At 35.7% G+C, this 20734-nt stretch overlaps 1 protein-coding gene across 1 annotated transcript; it reads left to right on the top strand.

Annotated features, from left to right (window-relative positions):
- Nucleotides 1-179: 179 nt before the first annotated feature.
- Nucleotides 180-19537, top strand: LOC141847929 (uncharacterized). The gene is given in 22 exon segments (XM_074736041.1): nucleotides 180-428; nucleotides 3317-3537; nucleotides 3622-3777; nucleotides 6594-6752; nucleotides 6851-6934; nucleotides 9025-9092; nucleotides 9182-9499; nucleotides 9581-9629; nucleotides 9704-9859; nucleotides 10453-10578; nucleotides 10643-10718; nucleotides 10793-10951; nucleotides 11032-11068; nucleotides 11157-11224; nucleotides 11464-11536; nucleotides 14095-14153; nucleotides 15836-15946; nucleotides 16030-16140; nucleotides 16228-16410; nucleotides 16413-16490; nucleotides 16493-17749; nucleotides 17832-19537. Coding segments are annotated over 22 exon segments (5301 nt in total). The 5' UTR covers nucleotides 180-184; the 3' UTR covers nucleotides 19340-19537.
- Nucleotides 19538-20734: the final 1197 nt, after the last annotated feature.

The raw sequence follows: 20734 nt of genomic DNA, 5'->3' as shown, positions 1-20734 counted from the left end.
GAACGGGTTTCATTTTGTAAGTTGTCCAAATGCAGGAAATTATTTTAAACCGTACGATCCACGACACGTGGTAGGATCATTTATGGCCGATCAATTCCTCAGGCACAACGGAAGGGTATTAAAACGCAGTAGCGCTAGACCGCTGTGATCATTCGCTCTCTCTCTTCGTCCCAGTCCCAGGGTCATGGCTCTCAAAGGGAAGGGAAAGCAGGTAGCCGGAAAAGATCCGGTCACGGTGGCTGCTGGTTCTTCTTCTGGAAAGAGGAAAATGACCGCTTCCAAGAGCTCAGACGGGGGAACCAGCAAGAGGAAACGGAAGCGCTCGGGGGTCTTCCGGTTCATTGACGACGTGGCTGCCGAAGCCGACTCAGACTATGAGGACGATAGTGATCTTGAGATGGAAGAAGAAGAAGAAGATGAGCGCGAAGGTAAAATATCGCAACCCTTTTCTTGTACATTTCTCTTCTAGGGTTTCGGTGCTGGTTTACCGATCTAATTTGCGATCGATTTACCTGGAGGAGTTGTTGAGCTTTTTCTCTGATGGTTAATTTTGGTTTGGTTATACGTGGTCTTTGGGGGTTTTGGAGTTATGGTAGTTTTGTGCTGTTGTTCTGGAGGTCAAATGACGGGTTTTCCGTCGGTCGTAAAGCGGTGTAAAATCATTATCAAATGACACTAAAAGTTTTTCCAACTACCTGCGTATGGTCTCTTGATTTAAGTATATTTGTAAGATGCCTGAACCTGTTTTTGTACTTTGTTTAAATGTCTTTTGTACTTATTTTAAATGTCTTTTGTATCTTTATTTTAGTGCAATTTAGCAAAATCCTTATCCAAGTTCAACTGATATTACATATCGTCGCTATTATGTTTTGATATTTGTTTCTCAATGCGGCGTTTGATGGTGTCTTAGTTGAGTCAGTTGCATATTTCTTGTATGGGCATTATGTTGTTGTTTGCTACAAGGCTGTTGGTTCACAAGCTAATCTCTGTTGAAATTCTATTGTGGTTTTCTTGAATCCACTATTAGCGGTATGAAGGTTGTCTGGCTAAGGAGGTAGTGACCGTTTTGCGCTTGTCCATTCCCAAAACGATGGAAGCATGTCATTTATTTGAAGAGTATGTGTTTAAGGTTTCAGACAGAGGTCAATCTCAACATTTTGTTGCACTGCTATACTACACTAAGAAAATGAATAAAAATAAGCCTTGATATCCATTGAGACTGTACCAAGCAGTATGCTGCTCCTTCCAGCTGTTATCCCAACTGTGCTAATCATGCTTCCTGTGGGCAATTCCTAACTAACAACGCAAAACTAGTGTCTCTCTTTTGGTCATCTCTCAAGACCATGAATTCTGTCAGCGTTGAGTGGCATAGGACGGTTTTTAAATGCTATGAAGAACATAATCACATTTCACCAGTCACTTTTTTTTTGGTTTCCTGTGAATATCTGATTGCCTCTTGGTACCCTATCCTAGTATTGCACATTAAATCCAAGTTCCTTTTCTAGCTGTCTGTAAAGTGTCCTAGTGTGTTATTATTGAACATGTGTTGACTGGATTTAGTGAAATCTATCTATGTGCTATTTATCGGTACCTTCTGTTACTGAACACAAACAAAATTGAATGCGAGATTTTTTTTTATAAAAATTTTGGTATTGACCTCTAGATGTCTGTACACCACATTCTAAGCACACCACATTGTATGCAATATTATCCCTCGTTTGGGGCTGTAGCAACAGAGTTAAGCCCTTCAAATAGTGCAATTACATTGATTTGAATCTCTGCAAATTGGCACAAAGTCCTCTGGATTTAACTTGCTCACTACTAGACCAAACAACTGGCCACAATATGAGAATTTTTTAGGTGGGTGAAATATTATATAGAGATTGAAGAATAAAAAATAGAGGAATTTATGTTGTTCGATGGTTTTTGCATATACTAATTGTTGAGAGAGGAAGATACAGAGAATAATGATTAGACACTAGTTAGATGCAATGAATGTTACAGTAGAATCAATCCTTTATTGTTATGGCTAAATTTTCATCTTTAACCTTGTAGTTTATCTAATTGTGCAAGTTGGTAATTTCCTGGTCAATCATAATTTTTAGCAATGATTAACTTGTTTTTGTCATGTACATTAACCTTTGAGTTGTTCACTTATAATCACGGTTTGAAATTTTATGTTGTTTTGGGCAACTTTGGGTATGTTACTAGAACTAGATAATGATTGGCGCTGACAATCTCTCTTGTGCTATTTGTGTCGATGAGTATCTTGCCGTGCCTACGCTTGGTATGTTTCAGCATATTTAAGTAATATTTCTTTTTTTTAAAAATTTTTTAGTTGATTGATTATTTAATGTCTAAGATTATTTTTAGAAGTAAATAAATTAAATGGAATAAGAATATAGGGGAAATAGTTGTATAAATTTATCTTGGCATACATTAAAGTAAAATTAAGTAAAAAGCATTTTCAATTTAACTATTTAACTGATATAATTTTACTATCTAACTGATGTGGTTCTGTAAAGTGAAAAGGTTGAGTGAAAGAGGATTAAGTGACTAAATAATTATCTCAACATGCTTTAGTACATGTCAAAGTGTGCCGATCATTGGTGTGGATCTTCTTTTCTTTCTTGCCAAAAGGTCAGAATCGTACCTAGTACAATAAAATTTTAAATTGGCTATAGCTAATATTTATACTTTAATTTTTAGAAGTAAATAAAGGGAAAGCATAACAAAGAGGTAAGATTCATCTAACTTAATATTGATATTTTTTGATACCAGACAATTGTTGGCACAGCACAATGCTGAATTGGACTATTCCTAGATCAAAACTCCAATATGGAGCGATGCTTTAAACCTTTCTCCCACCAAATGCATGACACTGACACTGATTTTACTATTTGGTATTAGCAAAGTGTAATTAATTGTCGAGATGCTTAGAATGTTTTATAATTTATTGCTCTAAAATTTTAATTTAAATATATTTTTTAAATGCTGTAGACTTATTCTAAAGTAAACAAGTCAAGTGAATGTGAATGAGGATCATAGATGTAAAATATATTTAAATTCATCGAGGCACACTTATGAGTGTCTATATATGGAAACTGTGTCATTCTAGTTGGAGACCAAAATTTTGGCATGACATCAGATTTTAAACTTGCATATAATATATAAATATTGTAAATTCTAGTATTCATTATTGATTATAACTACTTGTTGGTAATGCTGGATATGAGGTTATTTAAAGGAATCACTGTGGTCTTTTAGAAGAGTTTGCTGTATCTTTTATTTTCTCAGCTTGTAATCCATTTCACAGATAATTACAAGTTGGAGAATGAAAAACTTGGAGTTGGAAAGTCTCATCACCTTCCATTTTTAGTAAAGGAGGAGGAATTGAGTGGTGATGAACTTGAAGAGCTAATCAAAGAACGATATGGACCTGGTTCGGAGCATGTCATACACAATGATAACCCTATTGAATGTGAGGACAAGGTAGTTGGAGAATTAGGTGTGCCCATCTGGAAAGTGAAATGCATGGTAAGTTAGAATATCTTCTGATTATACCAGTATTACTAAATATGTTTGTCCCCCCAAGTGCACTTAGCAATTGATTACTTTCAGGTTGGACGCGAACGGCAGATGACCTTCTGTCTGATGCAAAAATATGTTGAATTGAACTACTTGGAAACCAAACTGCAGATTATATCTGCATTTGCTCTTGAACATGTAAAAGGCCATGTTTTTCTTGAAGCTGACAAATTATCTGATGTTATGGAGGTACTTTTTTTTTCTGAACCTGAAAATTTTATTAGCACATTGACCACTTGCATATGGTTTGGCTTAGTTATTATATGTTCTTTCTATCTGGTATACTTATCTGCTTGGGTTACGGGAAACTCTACATTTGAAATTTTGATCTGCCTGGATCGTCTAATCTACGTAGGCTGCAGACAGTTCACTTCCCTAGGCACCAGTATCTTGGGTCTCTTTCTAAAAGGGGCACCTAATGGGGACTGCCTAGTAACTAGGTGGCTGTCTAGGCTGTGTTTTAGAACAACAACAGTCAACAGTGAAGATGTAGGAACCTTGGTAGAAATCATATACCTTGAGACTAAGGATTCCAAATCTAGCTATTTCTCAGTCGTGACATAGTTCAAGTTGTTGCTTGCAGGATTTGAGTTGGAGACATTTTTGGACACAAGCAAAGAATGCTGTTGGTAGTGGAACTGGAGAAGTGGATGAGGGACATCATTTCTGGGTATCAGGTTAACTGAAAAGAATTGTCAACTTGTGAAGGTGGATGCAAATGTGGCAGTGACAGTTGACATTGTGAAGGAAATCAAGAATGAACCATTCCATATTAAACAGATTGTAGAAGGTGGTGCAGAGAGATTGAACGTAGTAGATGTCATTAGGGTCTGTCTTCTTGAAGAGAAAAGATGGATGGATGGATTAACAGTGAGGGATAAGCCTATGAATCAAATCTCTTTCTCTTGTTAAGAAAAGATTGAAGATGTATATTTGAAGAGATAAATTTAAGTATCTGTCTGCCAAAAATTGGATCGAAAACTAATTAACACTTGTGGATTAGAAAAAAGTGACCATCCTCTTCATTTACATCCTGTTAGGGTGGCAACTCGAAGGATAAATTTCTTTTGATCCCTCCCTCCACTTTCTGTCTTTTTACATATTCATTGTTTGTGGATTAGAAAAAAGTGACCACCTCCTCATTTACATCCTTTTAAGGAGGCAAATCAAAGGATAAATTTCTTTTGATCCTTCTCCTCAACTTTATGACTTTTTATATATTCATCCTTTTAATTTGCCATCACTTCATGGGAAACAAGGCCTTAGAGGGAAATTCATGTGTGGATGATGGGTATTTGATGTGAGATTGAAGAAGGCTTTGGTGCCAAATTGATGCAGATTAAGAGCATATGATGCCAAACTAGGAAGGGGAGAAGAGAGGGGGGAATGGAGGATTAGAGAAGGATAAGATCTCCAATAAGATGAAATAATCTAATTCATAAATCATAACTTGATTCCAGATTAAACAAAGCTGAGCATTCTGCTACAGAGACTCCTTGAAGAGGTGATAATTCCTCTTAGGAACAAATTATCACCTCTTCTAGTGGTGGCTGTGAGAAAGAGAAAGAACTACATGGTGAGAAAGAACTACATGCTAAAAGGACTGGAATTGAAGGTTGGCCTAGGCAATCAATCACCAAGCCAACATTTGATATTATATCGAATAGTATTATTAACGCATACGAAGGGGAGCCTTGGTGCAATGGTAAAGTTGTTGCCGTGTGACTTTGAGATCACGAGTTCGAGTCGTGGAAATAGCCTCTTGCAATGCAGGGTAAGGTTGTGTACAATAGATCCAATGTGGTCCGAACCTTCTCCGAGATCTTGCATTGGTGGGAGCTTCGTGCACCAGACTGCCCTTTAGTATTATAAAGGCATGCAAGGCTGCTAAGGCCTTTAAAGATGCAAAAACAAATTAGAAGTGCTGCTACAATACCTCCATAGACTTTGCACTGGAAAAAATAGTCTTTGCACTCCAATAGAAAAAATCAAAACAAACTTAATGGGTATCATGGGGATTCACTATTTGACTCATTCTTCAGTCTATTACATAAAATTTTAAAAATAATGAGAAAATTTTTAGATTGTGAAGATGCCTTTGCATCAGATGCCATTGGAATATGAGGCAATGTTTGAAAGAAACGGCATCTTTGTTATGATTGATCTCTTTGATGAGTTTTGTTAATGTTTCATGGTGAAATGCTAATCTTGTTGAAACATGACAACTACAATATTAGATTATGCACTTGTTCGCATTTGCTTTATGTTTTAGCTAAATATATAACAATTGAAGTTGAATTTGGTATATTAATCCAATACACTTATTTAACTTATTGTCTCATTGAAGTGTCAACTAGCCTTTGTATATATTTTCCTCTAACCTCTGCTTTAAGAATTGTTTTGTTGCATTTGGGTGCCAATTTATAGGTAATATATGTATATTTTTATATATTTTATCTACAAGTTTTTTATATTCTTGTTGAAATTGGTCAATATTATTTAATTGTAAGAAATTTTATATTATTAATCTAGACAAGTTGTTGGTTTTAATTTTCATAGCATGTGAAGCGATTTTATTGAAAATACCACTAAAAACACCCCGAAGAATCTATATAGTATTTTTCAAAGACATTTTGTTGCAATTTTGATGTTTGGATGATTTTTATATATTATGATGTTTTGATTTGTTCTAAAAGTAAAATGAACGATTTTAAAAATAGTTTAATAATTTTAGTGTCACCAGTTCTCTCATAATTTTTTTGTTTGCATTGCAGTTTTTAGCCTAAAAGAGCCAAAGTTTGGTTAAATATCTTGTAATATATTTTAACCGTATCAAATTGAACATATGCAAAATGAATGTGGCACCTTTCCTGATGCAACTTGCTCTATTTTGTCATTCATTTAACTCATGAGTATTAATCTTCTGTAGGACCTACAATATTTCTCCTTTTTCTAAGTTTTACTCTAGTTATATGCTGTATGTGCTCAGAATGTTTTATTTGCAGGCATGCAAAGGGTTTTGTAATATATATCCAAGTAGAATCAATCTTGTCCCAAGAAATGAAATTCCTAACTTGCTTACTAGCTCGAATAAATTATCTGAAGTATCTGAAGGTGCATGGGTTCGATTGAAGAATGGAAAATATAAAGGGGATTTGGCAAAGGTTATATGAAGTTCTTTTTGCTCTGTTTTTACCTTTGAAACTCATGAAGATTTTCATTGCTTCTTGTTACTGATAGTTTGTCTCATGATTTTTTGTAGGTTGTGGTGGTTGATGATAAACATAAACAAGTAACCATAAAACTGATCCCAAGAATTGACTTAAAAGCTATTGCGAAAAAATTTGTAAGTGAAAAATAGTTTAATCTGTTTCACTTGAACCTTTAGTGGTCATTCCTGACTTTTTTTTTATATATATTTAGATAAATTTGAATATTTTACTTAATCGTATAACAAATCCTTTCCATATGGCATTTTTGTCCTTTAAGATTTAGACGTGCTTGGTTTTGGGTCATTGAGTAGGTAATGCATACTATGATGTTTACAATATTTGATTCTGAATGCATGCACCTTAAGACTATTGTGAAAAAATTTGTAAATGAAAATAGTTTAATCTGTTTCACTTGAACCTTTCGTGGTCGTTCCTGTCTTTTTTATATATTTGGATAAATTTGAATATTTTACTTAATTGTATAATAAATCCTTTCCATACGACATTTTTGTCCTTTAAGATTTAGATGTGCTTGGTTTTGGGTCACTGAGTAGGTAATGCATACTATGATGTTTACAATATATGATTCTGATATGCATGCACCTTAAGATTGACTCCTTACTAATAGTCTTAATCTGGCTGACCTAGTGCTACTATGTTATGTTTCCTATCTTTTATTCTTCAAAGGATCGATGTCAAACAATTGGTCTAGGTGAATGTCTGAGCAGTAGAGTTGTCACCTGATAGATGGTCTGTTATAATGGAGTGGAGTACTCCAATATTCGACCTTTCAGATTTTTTTTTATTATGGAGAAATACTATTATATGATTTATGAGAAGGGCAGCCCTCCCAATCTGTTAGGATCCATTTGTATTTACAAATTCAGATTAGCCTTGATAGACTGGTAACTAGTTTATTAAAACTATTGTCTTGCGGCAATGGCTGTGTCCATTTTAAAGCCCAAAAGATTTCTACATTTCTTCATGTGCTATCCCTTTGATTAGGTAAGTTCAGTGACTTGGATTTTATTGATGACTAATACTTGCGCACAGGCCATAGCTTTTGCTGTTGGATGTTTCAATCTCATCATACCTTCACACCATCCATGCTTGTTAAGTTGAACATTTGGAAATGATGTCAAGTCATCATTAATTTCTCATATTACGTTGTCTTTAGTTACTCGGTTAGAGTTTTTGATTGAACTAGGGCTTCAACATTAAAATTTCCTTCTGAATGGAAATGCACTTATGTCTGAATTTTGTATCCATTATTGAGCCCTTGCCATATAATTCAACATTTGAAACATGAATGGGTGAAAATAGTTAATTAATATGTTTCCTAGTTTTAGCTTGCTGGATTATTGGATTAAACCTTCTAATGTCTTTCTTAGTTCTGTTGGAAAATTTCTTTCTTGATTTTGTGCCTCTTTTTGTTTGTAGGGTTTTATCATATTTGCGTAGTCAAACATACAAACATGTTTATTTCAAAGAGTTGAAAAAAAAATCTGTATTTTCTATTAACATTTGAAACATGAACGGGCAAATAGTTAATTAATATGTCTTCTAGTTTTAGCTTGCTGGATTGTTGAAGCACACCTTCTAATGTCTTTCTTGATTGTGTACGAAAATTCGTTCTTGATTTTGTGCCTCTTGTTTGCTTGTAAGGTTTTATCACATATTTGCATTAAGTCAAACGTACAAACATGTTTATTTTCAAAGTTGAAAAAATCTGGATATTATATTAAATCTGGAAAAATGTTTCAATTTTATATGCAAGATAATCATTAACTTCCCTTGACCAGTCCTCACATGGTTCATGATTGCTCATTTGTATGCTGCATGCTCTTGGCTGCCAGCACAGACAGTTGTATTTGGAAGTTTACTCTTGTTCTTTAAATTTAAAATTTCTTATGAGTAAGTAATACCAACTGTTCTATGATACCTGCTGTCTACCACTGTGCATTAGGACTCATGTGCAGATAGTATCAAATATCAATGTAGTTATGCACTTGTTTATTGGTTGCACCACTGGACAATTAGTGGGGTGTGAAATTGTGTATGCTGTCTGAAGATGTTAAATTGTTAAATATTTTTTGTAGTTGATTATTACAATTATCTCAGCTCTTCAGGTCTAAATAACTGGTGAAACGGTCATTTTAACAGCATTTCACTAATATCCTTCTGTGTGCACTTAGCACGCTAACAATTGTCACTGATCTTGCAGGGTGGTGGCGTGTCGTTAAGGCTGGCTGCAGTCCCTGCACCTCGGTTGATTAGTTCCCATGAACTGGAGTAATTACTTTCCCATTTTTGATATATTTGAGAGTTATTTCATAATTTCTTCAACTGATATACTAAAGTCAAACCTGTCTATCTATCAGGGCCTTCAGATCCCATATTGTTGACAAACGTGATCGTCAAACTGGAGAATGTTTTGAGGTGCTTGATGGCATGATGCTGAAAGATGGTTACCTGTACAAAAAGGTTTCAATTGGATCATTAATCTCGTGGGGAGTACAACCTTCAAGTAGTGAGTTATTGATGTTCACGGAGGTAACTAAGCATACAGATGTGGACTTAAATTGGTTTTCAAGCATTTATGGTACACACAAGAAAAAACCAGTAACTGAATCATCAGAGGATAAAACAACCAATGTCATGGAGAATGGATACAAGCTCCATGATCTTGTCTTGTTTGGGTGAGTTCATGTCAGATTTTTGATCTTTTTCAAGTTTGAACTTTACAATATTGAGCTGTAAAAGCTTTCTTGTTCTGCCAGGCGGAATAACTTTGGTGTTATTGTTGCTTTTGAGAAAGAGTGCTTCAAGGTAACATGCTGGTGCATATAAACTTTTGCCTTTCTTCATTACTAGTATTTATGTATTTACTTTCATAATTTCAGATACTAAGAGGAAATTCTGAGGGATCAGAAGTGATGTCAGTTAAAACTCAGGACATAAAGAAATCATGTGATGATAAAATGTTTACAGCTTCAGATTCGACTGGGAAAAATATATTCATCAAAGACATTGTCAAAACCTTTGTCGGGCCTTCAGAGGTAGTACATTGTTATTGCTTGATTTTTCATATTACCATCTAACATTAAATGTTGTTTATTTAGCTATGCAATTATTTTTTCTTGTTGATAAATTGGTTGTTCTGGGGCATTGTGGTACTAAAATCTGTAATGAAGAAAGATTGTTTCGTGGATGAAATGTAAGCTCAATAGTGAATGTCAATCATTACTGTTAACATAGATTGTTAATGAAGTGGTTTTCATGGAACTGGTTCTACAGTTCAACACTATGCTTTGTTGTGTTGGTTGTTGTATGTGTGTTCGTTTTATGGCATACATCATAGCGTGGTGCTTATTTGAACGGGGGAGTTTCTAGTTTTCGTTGTAGTAATGGTAGATTATGCAACAATATTTATTCATATGAACCAACAATGTCCATATTTTATTGAGTGCCTATAATCTTGATTGGCTAAACTGGATGACTATGCTTTCATCAACCATCTCACTGTATCTTTAAGGGGTACCATTGAGCTTAAGATAATGCTCTTTGAATTTTTTTTTTCTGTTTCTTTCTTAGTCCTGGTGTTATTTGTTTTTCAAAACTTCATCAGTTGGTGGATTGTTTTCTTTGGCAGGGTAGAGAAGGAATAGTGAGACATATGTACAGAGGCACACTTTTTATTCAAGATGAAAATGAAACAGAGAATGGTGGATTTTTTTGTGCAAAATCCAATTCGTGTCTGAAAACTAATGAGGGAAAGGTGTGTTATGCTAATTAGGCTTGTGTATTATATGTGGATTCTTCATCTGTGTTTTTACTTGCAGGTAAAGGAAAATTTGAAATTTTCCTCCCTTGAATCACCCACAATGCCACAGGATGAAGAAAATATTACTCATGGCTGTATGAAACATATACTCCCATCGATCTTTTAGATGAAAATATGTCATTTTCATAATCTTGTCTCTCACATGCAGTCAACCAAGGTCGTCGCAGAGATTATGACCATGCATTCTCTATTGGTCAAAGCTTGAGGATCAGGGAAGGCCCACTAAAGGGATACCTTTGCCGTGTGGTAGGCATCTATCGCTCAGATGTCACAGTTAAGCTTGATTCTCTAGGGAAGCTTATTACAGGTTTGTAGAAAGTACGAGTTCAGTGTAACTGAAGATTCTATGCATCTATTCTCTGACATTCTCTAATGATGCTAATGCAGTCAAGGATACATCTCTAGCAGTTCCACGAGCACTGGGGTATATTCTATTTGTATAGATTTTTCTCTCACCATTATGTTTACTTGAGTCATTCTTCTTCTCATGTTATGGTTCTTTGGATGAATAGGGTTAATTCATCTGCACATACAACTCAGGAACTTGATAATTTTGGGTCTCGAGAAATTATTTCTGCAGGTGTTACTCTATATAACACTTTTTTTTTCTTCTGATTATACCCCAAGTTGAAATGAGTTTTGGTTTTACCATTACTTCAACTCATCAGTTTGTGTTTAAAAGTTGAAGTCGGAGCAGCTATTTGTTTTACTTGTTTCTTAATTCTCCTTTCTAACTGATTATGCCTTTTAGATTACAAGAATTAGTTACTTTATCATATTGCATAAGTACAAATGTCGAAATGCTTGTTGATTTTATAGCTGGTACATCTGGAGAAACGTCAAGGCAAGCAGAGAAAAGTTCATGGGAATTTATGGTGCCTTCATTTGATAGGTTAGTGTGGATATTCTTTTATCATGTTTCTTTTTCTGAATATTAGTGATATAGCCTTAGCAGTTAGCATAGAGCTTAATGGAGTGCTAAAATTTATGTAGCCAACCCCAATTGCTTGGGACAAACATAGTTTAATGTGGATGCTGATGAGAAATTATTATCCTCAAATATGCTTTGCTCGAGGGGTTGCACCACTTATGTCTGCCTCATTGAAATGGAAGATTGTGATTAACTGCAAAATTAACTTGGAGAAGCCTACTAACTCTGGGAAGTCAAAATCATCATATGGTTATACCTTCCTAAATTTTTAAGTGCCCCATGGATGTGAGTTTACTTGAAATGTTTCTTGTAAATGTCTATAATTGTTGGCTTTTTGCATACTAAGCAAAATCAGCAGATTTGATATGAATTGCCTGAGTTGCATCGTTATGAGCAAAATGACTGATTTGATATTTTTGAAAAAGAGCAATGATACACTACATGAAAAATGTAGCATGAAATTCAACATGACACACTCCATGCAGTGGGTCCCACATCCATGTAGTGGGGCCCACATCTATGCAGTTGAGTGTATCATATTGCATGCTATATTTTTCATGTGTATCATTTTTCTTTGAAAAATTAATATTGAGTTTCATGCTATTTTTTCATGTAGCATATCATTTTTCTTTGAAAAATTAATATATTATAAAAATTGGAGAGAAGTTTAGAAAAAGTACATATTCAAAAAAATTAGGTAGAAACTAATTAAATTACATTAGAAAATTAATGAAATCTATTAAAATTTGATCAAATTGATAGGCAAAATGCATTAAATTGTGTTAAAAATTGATAAGCTTGAGATGACTTTGAAACATTGGTTGATTTAATCTTCTCTTTTATCCCAATTCCTTAGATGCAAGGAAGTGAGTCAAAATGCATTAAATTGTGTTAAAAATTGATAAGCTTGAGATGACTTTGAAACATTGGTTGATTTAATCTTCTCTTTTATCCCAATTCAATCCTTAGAGACATGCAAGGAAGTGAGTCTTTGTCACTCTCTTAAATTGCTTGGCCTTGTCGCATGTCAAGGTTTACCATGAGATCTAGGACGTCTCACTCAACCTTGCCCTCACTTGTTAGATTTAACATTTCACCCATCTTTCTCTTGCTCACTATCGATGGAGTGACATTATTGTGGATTGAGAGAGGTTACTGCAGATTGAGAGTATTGTGGAGTGATTCTAAAACTCCTACCTTTTATGACATTGAATGTCAAAGAATAATATATTAAAAAGTTATATATTTGTATTTCATTTTTGTTGAGTAACCTTTATTAAAAATATAATTTTATTATTGGTTATAATATATTTATAAATGACATTATTTGTACATTGCATTGTTAGACTTTACTTATCCAGTCGACTGAAAGAATTTTCAATTGATTGGAAGCATTGGAATGATGATCATTCAACTGGAAGCTTTTTTTAGTCGATTGAAAATATAACCATTAGTTCAATGTCCATATTGGAGGACATTTTTTAGGAGAACTTGGGACTATATAAGCTTTTGGAGAGCTTTTGTGCACTAAAAACTTACAAAAAATACTCAAAAATAGTTCTGTGCTTAAGCTAATCAAGTGGTTAAAAGATCCAAGAGCTTGAGCCAAACTTGAGTTGAAGGCTTCAACATCTCAAGCTCTTGTTAGTTTACCTTATTTTATTTTTATCTTTATTGTATGTGGGGAAAAAAAGGGGGAAGTCCGATGCATGAAATTCTCGCCAATGCGGGGTCCCGGGGAAGCGTCTATTGTACACAACCTTATCTTGCTTTACAAGAGGTTATTTTCGAGACTCAAATCCGTGATCTCCAGGTCACACAGTAGCAACTTTACCGTTGTGTCAATGCTCCCCTTCTCTTTATTGTATGTGGTATTCATTGATAATGGGACACTGTTTGTTCACCCATTTAGCTGGCCATACAAGGTCTTACACACACTATGCAGTGCACTGTAATCTTCTGAAGTAACTTGTAAAGGGAAAGTTTACTATGCAAGTTCATATTTAGCAATATATTGGTTCTCTAGTTGCGAATGCACATCTGTGTCATTTTGTGCATCATAAACTTTTGTATTTCCTTACAGTAACAAGACAGGGCAAATGATTACTTCGAGTGAAGCCTCTATGTTTCACGCATGTTCTTAATATGTGGAGATTAGTTTTACTAATGGAACATTTATCAAGGGATGATGATAAGTAGGTGTGCCTTTTTGCCAAAAAATCCATTATGAAATAATCTGTTTTTCAGTCCCTTTTAGATTTTCTTTCAAGCATTCTTGGTTTGTATATGTTTTTTTCCCTCTGTATCCTGCATGCTTTTATTTTTTATTTTGCCCACAAAAATTCATGTGAAACAGAAGAATACACGTATGTGTTGTGCCTTTTAGATTTCCTTTAAGCATCTTATTTTTGTAGACTTTTCATCTATATGGCATGGATGATTTTTAATTAGCCAACAAGATTGCATGTGAAACAGCAGAAGACAGCCTGGTTTCATTTTCATGCTGTATTTTTTCTCAGGGATTCTTGGCAGCCCTTTTCTACCTCCACTCACACAGGCCTTGCAGATAATAAGAAAGGTACATTGACTAACTAGCTTGTGCTTATATAAGTCATATTTCACTATACTTTTTTTAGTTTCCTTTGATGGGTTAAGGATTTTGGAAGTACCATGCAATTGACTATAATGAGACCATCTGCAGATACATTTTTGCTCGAATAGTTAGTTGTTCATTATAATTGGGGTTTTCCTTACACTTAATTTAAGTCTTATTCTACTTTTTCATCTCCTTTAGATGAGATTTAGAAGCTGTGTAACAGAGAGATTTTCATGACTTGCATATGGCTGATGTTGTGCCTATCATTGAAATATTTGATCAGTGAGTAGGAGGTAGATATTGAAACCTTGAAATTGCTTAATATTTATTCAAATCAGATCTACCTCAGCCTAACTAGAGGTGTTAATTTGTTGGGTATGGTCTGGGCTGATTCAGTTCGTTAGGTGGACCAAATGGTCCCAATGAGTAGCCCGGCCAGAGCATGCAGCCCATGAGTGTTGTCCTGGGTTTGCTAGTCCAACTATTTTAAAATATTTTAAATTTATTTTAAAAATACTATTAAAAATGATATTTATTGTTAAATATTATTAAAAATATTTAATATACTGTGCTGTGTAGGACTGACCCACAGGTGGCCCAGCCCAATTGTCACCTCTATGCCTAATCTTAATTTGTTAAAGATTTTTTGACTAAAATGAAACTTGTAATCATCATTGCTGGGTTTTTTGCTCGTATTTTTACAAAAGTATGTCAATATGTTTCTGATGATTTTGTCCACCACAAATTTGACAAATGATGTTTGAATTTGGCAAAGCTCAATTGTAGGCTAAAAAGTTAAAGTGTAGATTGATGGTTTTGCTTTTTTACATATATTGGTGAACTTTGATGTTTAAAGTTTAATCCCAAATGAGATTCAAATGCTTGGTTATTTGAAGGATTTGAAGTTGAATTTCATACTGTGACATTGCATGTTTAGAGTTCGTTTATAATGAAATTGTTCCTGAATCTTTAACTAGACATGTTTATTTCTGGAATTATTTACTCACAGAAGAGCATCTGTATTTCTTATTACATGATACTAGTTTAATTAGACAAGGCTGCCTTTTTTTTTCTCATTGACACTTAATATTTTGTCAATGCCAATTATCTTTCTGAAGCTATTAATTTAGTTTCTGGTTAATTATGTGGACAAATTAATCCTAGTACAAGAGCCTGGCTGCCTTTTCTTTTTAATAACATAAATGCTGATTCATATAAGTCCCAGAAAGTTGTCGGGTGTTGCTGCAATAAGCAATGTATTGGACTGAATCTAGGTCAACTGGAACCTGCAACAACTGCATCCATAGTTAAAAATACAGTCCTTTGTTTACTGCCTGATTGAAAGGTAACTAGGATTAATGCTTAACAACAAATCTGAAACAACCAACCATTGTGCTATCTTTCCTATTTACTTGTTTTAACAAAAGTATTCCATAACTATTATTGATTTTCTCATTTTGCATATATTGTTGTGCAACATATGTCTCTACTTGTGTATGACCTTTTTGGCATTAGCTGTATCTTTAGTGAATGGAATAAATGTAGGTTTAAATTTTGTTATGACTTGTTGATATAAGTTGCTTTTCTGAATTTCTTCTGTTTGCTCTAACATACATCTGCATTAACATAAACTAATTGTTCTTGTTTCTGCATTTCGTAAGCAGGCGTTGAAGAGGATCCTTGGGGAAGTAAACTGGGAACTATGACTAAAAATGATACAGATGACTTTGGTAACACAACGGACAACTGGGGTAAACAACCTATTCCTAATAGTGGTAGGCTTAAACCAATTCTCTCCCTAGTTTAACTTTATTTCTTTACTTGATGTTTATTGGCTAAGTGCTCCAATATTGAACAGATGGACAGAAATCTGATCCTTGGGCTAGTATGGCGCACACACCTAAACAGATAGCATGTGGCTCTGGTGAAGCTCTAGATGGATGGGGTAAAGCAACAGGCTCATTCACTGGTGAGAAAGAACAAGCAATCCTTTCTAGTCGTGTTTAGTTCTTTAAATTTTGAATATTCATGCCCTTGTAATTCTAATTTGGTCTAGAACTTGGAGCTGATTCTTGGAGTAGTAAAATGACATGTGCTGACAAAACAGAAGATGGTAGTGGAAAGCCATCTAGTTCTCGTGTTCATGAAGAAAGCCAACCTTGTGATGACAGTATTGTAACAGATGATCTGAGGAAATCAAAAATTTCCATCAGTAATGCTGGTGGAAGCTGGGATATGCAAGGTGTAGCAAAGGAAAAGAAAAACTGAATGCTGAAGAAGATACTTTGAGCAAACCTGCAAAATCTCAAGAAAAAATCAACCGGACAATGCATTTTCTATCAATAATGCAGGTGGAAGCTGGGACATGGAAGGTCTTAAAAAAGACAATGCATGCTCTTTGGACAGCAAACGAAAAGAAAGTTTGGATAACAATAATGCTTGGAGCCAACCTGCAAAATCTCAAGAAAAAATCCATCAGAGCTGCAATGATAAGAACACTGTAGCAGCTGGATGGGAGATGTCAAAACTTTCTACCAATAATGCTGGAGGAAGCTGGAATATGGAAGGTGCTAAGAAGGATAGTGCATGTTCCTGGGACAGTAAAGAGAAAGGGAATAGTGACAACGATTGTTGGAGTCAAGCTGCAAAACCTCAAAGAAATAATGAGAGTTGTTATGAGCAGACTAATGGTGCAGATGGATGGGAGAAGTCAAAACTTCCCATTGATTATGCTGGAGGAAAAAGTAATGCATGTTCCTGGGACAGCAAAGGGAAAGTGAATAGTGAAGATGTGTGGAGCAAACCATCAAATTCTCAAGCAAAAGTGGATCAGATATGTGATGCTTCTGCTGGCTGTTGGACACAATCTGATAAAAATTTACATGAAAAACAAAAGGGAAGGTCTGAAGAGGATTCTTGGGGCAAAATTGTAAAACCACAGGTGAAAGTCAGTGATGTTTTCGGCACTGCTGAAGCTGAAAAAGTGAATTGGGACAGTGGAAATGGATCTCAGGTTGATGGATTGAACAAGAACTCTAATTGGGTTCAAACATCTACATTGGAAATAGATTGGGAGAGAAATGATGACGATGGTGAACATAATAACTATGGGAAGAATTTTAACCAACAAAGAGATATTGATGGGACCACGCAAAGTAATTGGGGAAGAGGAAGAGGTCGAGATGACTCTAAGGGAAGTGGTGGTTTTAATGAAGTTGATGAACAAACATGGTCTTCTGGTATGGAAGAAGGTAGATCTAGAGGTAGAGGACATTATGGACAGTCTGGAAATAGTAGGGATGATTTTCATGGGGCAAATAGTGCTCAGGTTCATAGTTGGCGAAGAGATAATGGTGATTCTCAGACGACAGCCTGGAAGAATTGTCAGAGTTGTGGCAATGAATCCATTGCAAAGGATCAAACTTCTACTTGGGCAAATGAGAAAAGTGCTGCAAAAGATAAATGGTATGATAGAGGCGATGGTAAGAATGATGATGAACCTGGATGGAACACAGTAAAAGCTTCAGATACCAAGCAAATTTATGGATGCATCAACGCCACCTCAACAAAAACAGAAGGTAGAAACATTCAAAGGTTTATGAATGATATGGATTTTCATTTTTTTTAATGCTTAAACTATTCATTTTTTGTGTTTTTCAGGAAATTGGGATAAAGCAAGGTCTGATGAGGGCTTTGATAATTCAAGAAAGAGTTCTGGTATTCCTAACTGGGATTTAGCTGAAAGTAGCGCCAAAAACCCAAAAGATGTCAGTTTGGATAAAGTCAGTAACTGGACTAACCGTGAAGATGGCACTGATAAATCAAAATCTTGGGACATTAAGGGCAAAAGTAAAATTGCAGGAGATTGCTGGGACAAAACTAATTATCAAGAGAGGAAGATAGATGATGTTGATAATTGGGCAAGTAATTCAAGCCAAATTAAAGGATCATCAACATTTCCTAGCAAGGATCAAACTAGCAGTTGGGCTTCTCCTCTACCTTTGGCAGGCATGGCCAAAGATTCTACTGTCCAAGTTAGCAGCTGGGAAAAAGCAAAAGATTATTCAAATGCCACTGAAACAGGAGGTTGGGGCCAAGCAAGATCCTCTGAACAGAGTGAAAATGATAACTGGAATAGAGGGAGTTCTTTTGGTGAAGAAGCTGGTAGTGATTGCTGGAAAAAATCTAGTGGCGATGGTTATGGCTTTGGTAGGGGAAGAGGGAGAGGCCAAAACAATTGGGACACTGAAAATAACCAAAATAATAGTAGCTTGGTGAAACCGATGGGTCAGGGTGGATATCAAAGATCTAGTGGGGGAAGAGGAAGGGGAGGAAATGTTGATGCTGGTGGTGATCCACAAAGACCATGGACGGTCAGGAATGACTCTGATGGTGGTAGGGGATCTGGTCGAGGAAGAGGAAGGGGAGGAAATGATGATGCTGGTGGTGATAAACAAAGACAATGGAAGCCCAGGAATGATTATGATGGTGGCAGGGGATCTGGTTGGGGAAGAGGAAGGGGTGGAAATGATGCTGCTGCTGGTGATCAACAGAAGCAATGGAATCGCCGGTATGATTCTGATGCTGGTTGGGGAAGAGGTAGGGGACGAAACAATGATGCTGGTGGCAATCAACAGAGACAATGGAACCACATGAATGATTCTGATGAGAGCAGGGGATTTGGTCGTGGACGATTTGGAAGTCATGACAATTTAGATGGCGGTTGGCATGGTAGAGGTAGAGGTCGGCGAAACAACTTTGGAAACAATAATGGTGCTGGTGGTCGGGGTCGGGGTCCTCAAGCTGGGTTTTTCTCTTCTGGCAGGAACAATGACGAAGGAAACTTTGGTGGCGGATCCTATATGGGAAATTCTGGATCAAAGTGGGGCCAAGATGAGAACAAAGGTTGCTCCACTAACTGGAGCAAGGATCAAGTAGGCAACTCAGATAACAGTAAGAAAGAAGAGGAATGGGGAAATGCTAATGCATTCAGCAGCAGGCAGTTTTCTGCCTGGAGTAACCAGCCTGGACAAGCCAATGATCTCAAAGTGGAGGGAACATGGAAAAATTCTCAAGATGCACCAGTTGCGGGTGAAGGAAACAGTTGGGGAAAAGCTGCTGGATCTTGGAGCAAAAATGAGGAAAGCGGAAGCATGGGAGGATGGTAAGTTGATGTTATTCTTAGGCTGTGTTGCATAAATCTGGTGTATGCTGGCAGATCCTGTCTGTTTAAACTGCCAGTGTCAACTGTTTTAAAACTCATGTAGGCCTTTTGTTAACTTCGTCTGCATCAAATCTTCCTGTCACCTCTACTTTCACGGTGGCATGCATAAAATCTATTGCTCGTGTGGTAGAGCTTAATTTTTTGGGCCACCTTGATCTCAACAGTGGACCATGCTTCACCTTGAGGACGCCGCCAAAGAGGTAGAAGCGTATTGTCATGCCTTGACAGGATGTTAGCGCTAGATTCCTTGTGGGCGGACCAAGACAAACATGAGGTAATCGTGGAGGAATATAATTCTTGCCTTGGAGTTTATCTCTAAGTAATTGGCCATATTCTTCCTTTTCTTCTTGAACTCTCTCTCCTTGAGAAAAATGGCTAAGCTAACAGCACCTAAGGCGATTGTATCATTTAAGTGCACTATTCTTTGTGATCCCTCTCAAGTAGTGGGGAGAATCCTTGACATTCTCCTCGTTGAAGGTAGAAGTACCAAATTGATAGCAATAAAATGCACATTATATAGTCAACTCTGAGCAATACATGTATATGCCCTGCATAAGTCTCCCACGACGAAGTTGCATTGAGTGTATATCCAACATATTCCTCATTTGATCCAAATAGTTGGAACCCAGCAAAACAATCGGTCTATAAGAAATATGGAGAAGGAATTAAATTATTAATAGAGAGGATGGAAGAATTAACCATGCAAGTCAACCTATTTATTGTTAGATCAATGTTTTAAAATTCAAGCTAAGCCTCAATAAAGTGACACGTTCAGTTCATTTTCAAACTAAAAATAAAAGTATTAGTTTATTTAAATACATTTTCAAAATAAAAATAAAAGTATTAATCTAATTATAAAAATCCTTACCTGAACTAAATAAACCTTTAGCATTCGGTCCATCATCCATTCAAATTAATCGAAATCCAACAATTTGTTATTGATCATCGGACTGTCAAAGTAGATTACAAATTGGTGACAAGATAAACAAAAAAGCGTTTTTTGGACATAAAAAAAGTTTTTACTTGGGTATTTTATAACAGAGCCTAACAGAGCATTATAAAAACTAGTATTTTTTTTATTTTTTAAATAAGTCAATTATTAATCATCAATCATTTTTTCTTAATAATAATGATAATATGTCCCACAAGTGTGACGGAGTGATTAAGCATTCAGAATCCTCTACCTATTATCAAATAAGTAATAATAAATAAACATTTCTTCTCCACAACCCCACCAAACCACCGGAGGCCAGCCACCATCTTCATCCTGAAAAAAATAAATAAAAATGAAACGATATTTTATTTATCTCTTCCCGAATAAGATCAACCAAAAGAAATT

Source organism: Curcuma longa, chromosome 1 (genome assembly GCF_044706935.1).
Source record: "Curcuma longa cultivar G26 ecotype Majalengka, Jawa Barat chromosome 1, ITB_CL_G26_1.1, whole genome shotgun sequence".
NCBI classification, from domain to species: Eukaryota; Viridiplantae; Streptophyta; class Magnoliopsida; order Zingiberales; family Zingiberaceae; genus Curcuma; species Curcuma longa.
Note: the sequence above shows the minus strand (reverse complement) of the source record. Positions and strands in the feature narration are given on the sequence as shown.